The sequence below is a fragment of the Lactuca virosa genome, chromosome 5, assembly GCF_052849685.1.
Source record: "Lactuca virosa cultivar CGN04683 chromosome 5, Lactuca_virosa_CGN04683_v6, whole genome shotgun sequence".
In the NCBI taxonomy this organism is placed as follows: domain Eukaryota; kingdom Viridiplantae; phylum Streptophyta; class Magnoliopsida; order Asterales; family Asteraceae; genus Lactuca; species Lactuca virosa.
In genome coordinates this window covers 245,932,600-245,940,087 of record NC_136430.1, presented here as the reverse complement: position 1 = coordinate 245,940,087, position 7,488 = coordinate 245,932,600, and the positions used below count along the sequence as shown (strand labels likewise).

Below are 7,488 nucleotides of genomic sequence, written 5' to 3'. Positions count from 1 at the left end.
GGTCTCATATATAAGTGGGTGGTTGGACGTTATAGTGTATTTCTTTTACGTTGTTATATATTCGTTTCCTTTTATTATGGTTTAAAGTGTATGTGGTCATGCAACTTAAGCAGCTAATTTTATTAGTGAAGGCAGAGAAGTTAATGCAAACCTGTGGTACCTTCTCCCTGGAGTGAAGACAATCTACCGTATCAAATTGTTCACTTACTTTTGGGACCTATCATGTGCAATTGTGCATAAATATATTTGGCTCTCAAAACTTCATGACAACGAAAGTAATACTAGGTGCTTAATTACTTGCATACATGATCAAGTCTGATAAAATACATCTGGATTCAAAAAGTACATAAACATCGACACATCAACTTCTTCCAAATTGATAGAAAGCATTAGCTTTCACATCTTCAAAAGAAACATTCTCCTTCAAAACAACAAGTGATCAGAAGCTTGGACTTCGATAGAAAAGCCTAGGGTTTTTTGGCTTGAAAATAAATTTAAAACCATATATTGAGTAAAAAGCATCCCATAAAAGATTATACTGAAGCCTGATATATAAGATGACTGGTATGGAAATCCAAAGGGCGATAATGATTGGTACCCAAAGTAACTTGTCCTGAAAAATAACGAAGAAACTGACACTAAAACCAACCAGCATGGCTGCGATTGAGAAAAAAAGTGTAACTAGACCTGTCATGAGTTTTTGGGGTAATACTTCCATAAAATCAAGTTCAGCATAGCGAGATAAGTAAATAGATAAGAATATGAGGATCGAAATGGAAGAGAATGTCAAAGAGATGGCATCTGATATGGCAAAGGCTATGAAAGATTGATTATGAACGAACATGGGAATACCAGTGTTCTGATTGTATCCACCCGGAACTCCAAAAGCTGCTGCAAAAGCAATGGAAGCTATGAGAGCTCCAACCACTAAGCACTGGTTTGCCGTGTCTTTCATCCACTTTTCATTTTCAAAGAGTAGCTCTCTGTGCTCCTTGATGAACAATTCATGTGGTGTTTGACCATTTCTGTTCTTCCTTTCTCTGTATGAAGGAGGGAGCAGAGCTTCTACTTCCTACACAAAAAGAGATTAGATTATTTCACCGGATTTGTATTTCAGATTTTGAAATGATAATAATAATAATACTAAGATGTTAAAAATGCCACGTCATACTTAAAATAAATTTTTTTTATATAGAAAGGCAGCATTTATCGATTATCGAAGGAAAGATCCTATCATGTACCCACGAAAGGTTGTCAGCTATATATGAATCTAAGAATAGAAAAAGTACCTTGAACCATAACAATTCACGTTGCATTTGTAGACCGACTCCAGAGTCATTTTGATTGTGATTATTCTTTGGACACTGGCCAACTAAATGCAACATAGTATTTCCTTCATTATCCTTCAGAGGTGTTATCATATCCTTCATTGAGCCAATCTCATGCAAAAGATTGTAGATATCCTCATGACGGTGTATGACAGCAATATGAAATATTGTTAGGCCATTATCATTCACCTTCCATATCAAGTCTGGATATTGGCGAAGGAGCTCAATCAGAAATTCAATGTTTCCCATCTCGGCAGCAACAAATAGGATGCGGGAAGAATACTTCTTCGTTGGAAGGTCAGTTGGCCCTCTCATGATGGAACTAATTTCACGATCAGATAATTTCATAACCTCTGCCCAGATGATTCTTAGTAATACCATGCCATCACTTGGCTTTTCAGCAGACCCAATCTTCACGTGAATGAGTGCCAAAACTGAAAGCCACAACCAATCACATGACACCAAAAACTTCTATGACGGTGGATAAAGTTTCGTTTTTAAGTAAAAAACATAAAGATCGGTGAGTAGATATGTTTACTTGGATATAAGATTCTCCGGATAAAATGAGGTTTTGTTCTTTTAAATGCATCCGTCTTCCGAGCCAAAACTCCGAGTACAATCCCACTTTTAGCAAGTTGTGGCCAGCAGGTCACTATTTTTATGGCAACATCTACAAAATATTTGACAATCATCAAATGTAACATAAATCATATAAAAAAGTTGTGAACAGAAGCACATAAGATTTCCCAAGAAACCCTGGCTGATATCTCTCCTTAAATTTTAGTATAAAATGTTGGAGTTGACTCTCAAGCCCTAGAAATCAACACCGCGCGTGCAAATAAATAAGGCCTGTAGTCTCTAAAGCTCATCCAATTAATAAAATCCTATTCAATTTACATCGGATCTTACAATCTCAGAATCAAATAATGGTAGGCAAAGAATGTTGTGGAAATGGGAAAGGTCTGGTCCTAACATCTTAAAATATGTGTAAGATTTGGATAATTAATAGGCATGCGGAAGGGTAAATAACATAAAAAAACATTCAGTTTACACCAAAATTCTAATTTGACACTGTATTTTTTTTGTCTCAAATTTGACACTGTGTTTTCCAATTTGTTACAATTCTGACCATCTGACCGGTCAACCAGGTTAAATGCTGACGTGGCATGATGATGTGTCGGTTTTGATAACGTGACATGCTGACATGATATGCTGACGTGTCAAAATTGAATTTTTTTTCCACAAAAAACAGTAAGTTTTCATTTTTTTTCGATTTTGACACTAAGTTCAATTTTTTTTTTCAATTTTGACACTATCTTTTTTTGTTCCAAATCGAACATCATTTATCAAATTTTGTTCAATTTTGACCATTTTCCATTTGAAACCATATAAATATATTTTTTATTACATTTTAAACCGTATAAATATATTTTTTTCGTTTAAAAACCACATTTTTATTTAAATACAAGGTGTTTCTTTTTTTTTTTTTGTTTTTTTTTTATATTCAAAGCATAATGTATAAATATGCATTAGTTATATCATGAGAATCAAACTAACCATAAGCTTCTAATAAGATGCAAAAATTTCACAGGTTGCAAACTTGACATCCGGGTTTTGATCAACTACACGCCTCCAAACCTTCAAACTCATTTTAAAGTTGCGTATTTAATATAAAATACGGTTTTTATATAACTAATACATATTTATACATAAAATTATGGTTTGAATGTAAAAAAAACCTTGTATTTATACAAAAATATGGTTTTTAATTGAAAGAAAATATATTTATATGGTTTCAAATAAAAAATTGTCAACATTGTACAAAATTGGAAAAAATGATGTTCGATTTGGAACAAAAAACATAGTGTCAAAATTAAAAGAAAAAATTAAACTTAGTGTCAAAATCGAAAAAAATGAAAACATAGTGTTTTTTGTGGAAAAAAAATTCAATTTTGACACGTCAGTATATCATGTCAGCATGCAACGTCATCAAAACCGACACGTCATCATGCCACGTCAGCATATAACTTGGTTGACCGGTCAAGTGGTCAGAATTGTAACAAATTGAAAAACGCAGTGTCAAATTTGAGACAAAAAAAAAAAAACACAGTGTCAAATTAGAATTTTGGTGTAAACTGAGTATCGTTTATGCTATTTACCCTATGCAGAAACAATTAATACTCCCTCTGTCCCAAAATTATTGTCTACAGACAAAAAAACGAATAGATTAAAAAATTATTAATTACCACTAACTTTATACAATAAAATGATAGTTTTGTCCTTACTTTGCATTTAATGTTCCAATAAATTCTTAGTTGGTTAAGTAATAATGAGGAGGTATTTTTGGTAAAAATGTTATTTATTTTTGACAAAATTGCAGAAATGGTCCCTGTGATATACATTTTTTTGGGGTTTTGGTCCAAACCATGAGTTTTTTGGCTTCGTGGTCATTTTGGACTGGTTTGTTTGTGAAAATGGTCCATGTAATTAACTCCCGTTAAAAAACAATCCGTTAACCCCCTCATGTGCCTTCCATGTGAGGGTATTTTCGTCTTTTTATCTCTAGGGACCATTTTTGCATAAGAAAAAATAAAACCCTCTTTATCTACCATTTTTTATTTCCAGCTTCTTCCCCAGCTTAGTAGATTCTCACGGCCGATTCCAACGGAGATTGATTCAGGTGTTCTTCCTACTCCGAGGCGCAAGTTTGTTAACACCGTGAGGGGTTCAGATTTCCCGGAAATTAGTCTTGATGATCTAGCAATTGAGTTTTTCTCGGGGAAGGATAACAACTCTGAGGTAGATGATGAGAGTGGAAGCAGTAGAAGCAGCCGGCCTGTTCGTGTGAAGTCTGAGATTAGTCCTGTACTGGGTTCGTCTCAAAGGCGTGGAAGGTGTGTCAAGGCGTAACGATGATACTGCTTCTAATGCTGGTGGTACAATTAGAGTCGTGCAACAAGCTGAGATTAGTTCTGCAACACCTTCGTCTCAAAGGCGTGGGAGGTCTGTGTCGAGGCGTAACGATGGTACTCATTCTAATGCTGGTGGTACTACTAGGCCTTTTCCAAATGTTGATTCAAGGAGGAGGCGGTCTGTATCAGATGCACGGTATCAGATTAGTGATTCCGAGGTATATTTTAGTTTGGACTTGATTGTATACTTTTATGTGTATGCTGAGTATCTTAGATGGAATCTCACCTAAATAAGAGTAAAGTAGAATTCTCAATGAAATCTATGACCCATTGATCTGAAGAAGTGGCATTTAGAGGCATTAGCTTTGAAAGTATCTCTATTTTTGTTCATTGTCATATGGAGCCATGAAAAGTGAGAAGACAAGCAGATCATGGAAAACTGCTTTGGTTGGCCTTGGAAGAACAATTGGTTTTCAGACGAACCCAGTACACGACTCTAATTGTACCACAAACAATGTTCTTTATAAAATAGTGTTGTTTGTTTTTAGCTATGTTGTTTGTGTGCATTCCAACTGAATTTACGTTCTTCTCAGCATCCAACTTTTAAATCTTTTGATGGTTTTCAGTTGACCTTGATTGTAATGTAAGTGGGATTCATATTTTGTTCCATTATCTGGGAAATGTGTTTAAACATCTATTCAAATCGGGGAATAACAGTAGTTGGGGAAGAAGCTGAAAATAGAAAATGGTATATAAAGGGGTTTTTATTTTTTCTTATGCAAAAATGGTCCCTAGAAGTAAAAACACAGAAATACCCTCATGTGGAAGGCACATGAGGGGGTTAACGGATTGTTTTTAACGGGAGTTAACTACAAGGACTATTTTCACAAACAAACCAGTCCAAAAGGACCACGAAGCCAAAAAACTCGTGGTTTGGACCAAAACCCCAAAAAAATGCATACCACAGGGACCATTTTTGCAATTTTGTCTTTATTTTTAGAAGTAGACTATTATTTTGGAAAAACCAAAAAGGAAAGATGGACTATAATTTTGGGACGGAGGGAGTAATAATCATGCAGATGTGAAGGACCTTATGTTTGACTATGAAGTGTAGAAAAAGATGGTGAAATAAAATTAAGCCAAATTCTACAGCTTTAGATATCTAAGTCAAAGTCTGTATGCTCTGGGTGGCTATCCCCGTGTTTTGTTTTCACAGAAGTCTGCTCCCATTGAGTATAAGGAATGCATGAATATTGAGATGCTGATCAACTAATAAGTCGATACAATTGGTCGAATTATAATCTAGACTTGTTAATTGTGTTTTCTCCATCAAAGAATCAAAGATAAAGGGTGCTTAGAAGAACAGTTCCTTGACAGTTTGTGTAACTGTCCCATGAGTTGTTTTTCCAGGTGTTAAATTTAATGCAACAACAATAAAACATGGAGAAATTAAGGAGTAACAATTACATACCAAAGTGATCTGCTTCCACACATTTCTGGAGAACCCAACTGCGATTCTGATCTGTCCAGCCATATCTAGACATCTGCCCAGATTTATCATACAGATAATTAACCATCTTACTTCGTCCAAATAAAGAAGCCATGTAGAGTGGCATCATTCCATTACTACCAGGGATATCCACCAGGGCCGGGTTCTTGTCCAACAAAGTCATAACAATTTTGACATTTCCAGCTGCTGCTGCTAAGCACAGCGCAGTGTTGTCATTTTTATTGGTAAGTTCTAACTGTTTCTCTGTCATCATAGTCACTAGATTTTGTACAAACTTATCCACCGACTTGCTGTTTTTTGCAGATGCTGCAATGTGAAGTGCAGTATCATAATTTTCAGTGATAGCATACTCCACCAGAATTAGATCTTTATGTTTCCCAAAAATGACTTGGGCAGCTTCCCAATCACCAATGCTTGCTGCATTATAGAGAGGAGCGCAAATTCTGATGTACTGCTCTCTATTTCCTATAATATAATTGACAAAGAAATGTTATTAAAACAGTTTTACGAATAAGAATTTGTGATTGAGGCAGATCATGCTGCATCATAAACTGCTATAAAACAGGGCTAATAGATAGCAATATAGGCTGCCAGAATAAAACCATTATATCATGTAATTAACAACATACCAAGTAGATCTCCACATGGGAGTTTCTGATGGAATGATGATTGAGGAACATATGAACTGGTTGAGGGTTTTGTGACCGACTCCTGCTGCCTGATAGGATTTATATCCTCTATTGAACCCATGGGTGTGCTTTCGGGGTTCATTTCCTGCACCTGCGCAATTACACTTTTAGTAATGGTATCATATCCAAAGACTAGTAAATTTCACTACAAGTTTCCTAATGAACCTACGTCTCTCTCATTTGAATCTAAATGTGGGCTTGCGGCCTTCATCTTGGGCACCTGCATATATAACGACACTATTAGTAGCTGAAATCAGAAAAGGAGACCTGGGGATAGTATTTGGAGCCAGTGAAACTACCTAAAATCAAACGACTAGCTACCAACTTTCACTTAACAAATTTGTATGTATTTTTTGGTAAGTAGGAATGGAAGAGTTCAAGACAAAGAACCGCATGTATATATGCAGAATTAGATGGGTTAGGTGAAGATGTGTTTTTTTATAAGAAGTATAATACAAAAGTCAAAAGTCTTTAATTAATATACATTTGCCAGCAAACACTGTATTTAAATAACTAGGCTAATACATTTTCAAATGTTACACTGAATATAATAATATAATTAAAATATAGATAAACAAATGATATTAAAAAAATAACTATATCCTCCTTTGAAATATTAATTCATTATCAAACATTCACATAGTTTTAAAATAAAATTTCACAATTAGTCCATGTGATTTTTAAGAAATGGCAACTTGAGAATAACGATGAAAGTTGTAGAAATGGCAACTTGAGAATAACGATGAAAGTAGCTACAACGCTAGTCCTTGTGGTTTCAAAACGATAAAGTTTTATCGTTAATCCCTCTTTCATTAAATCTAACTATTGATTTGTCAATATTTTTATATTATGACCAATATACAAATGGATGGAAAATCAACAATTTTAATAATTTTTATTCTTTAATCATATCAAACACCGTTATATTCATAAATGAATATGAGAGGACTATATATATATATATATATATATATATATATATATATATATATATATATACTAGTTTATAACCCGTAGGAACCACAGATTATAAAATTAATTAAACTTTC

At 34.4% G+C, this 7,488-nt stretch overlaps 1 protein-coding gene across 2 annotated transcripts; it reads right to left on the bottom strand.

Moving 5' to 3' along the window:
- Positions 1 to 260: 260 nt before the first annotated feature.
- Positions 261 to 6,839, bottom strand: LOC145114858 (uncharacterized). Of its 2 annotated transcripts, none has more exons than XM_079050956.1 (7): positions 6,739 to 6,839; positions 6,609 to 6,659; positions 6,380 to 6,530; positions 5,712 to 6,215; positions 1,867 to 1,998; positions 1,290 to 1,762; positions 261 to 1,072 (listed from the first exon to the last, which is right to left on the bottom strand). In XM_079050956.1, the coding sequence occupies exons 2-7, from the start codon at positions 6,648 to 6,650 to the stop codon at positions 440 to 442; spliced, it is 1,935 nt and encodes a 644-aa protein (XP_078907082.1). In that variant the 5' UTR covers positions 6,651 to 6,659; positions 6,739 to 6,839; the 3' UTR covers positions 261 to 439. The 2 variants fall into 2 exon arrangements, with proteins under 2 accessions (XP_078907082.1, XP_078907083.1); XM_079050957.1 differs by having other exon boundaries at positions 6,380 to 6,524.
- Between the last annotated feature and the right edge of the window lie 649 nt (positions 6,840 to 7,488).

Bases quoted from the DNA above. Each gene is read 5' to 3' on its own strand.
- LOC145114858 (XM_079050956.1), bottom strand. From the start codon at position 6,650: ATGAAGGCCGCAAGCCCACATTTAGATTCAAATGAGAGAGAC. The intron at 6,531-6,608 runs GTAGGTTCATTA...GTAATTGCGCAG, and splicing joins TAGATTCAAATGAGAGAGAC to GTGCAGGAAATGAACCCCGA. The intron at 1,073-1,289 runs GTACTTTTTCTA...CTTTTTGTGTAG, and splicing joins GTGAATTGTTATGGTTCAAG to GAAGTAGAAGCTCTGCTCCC.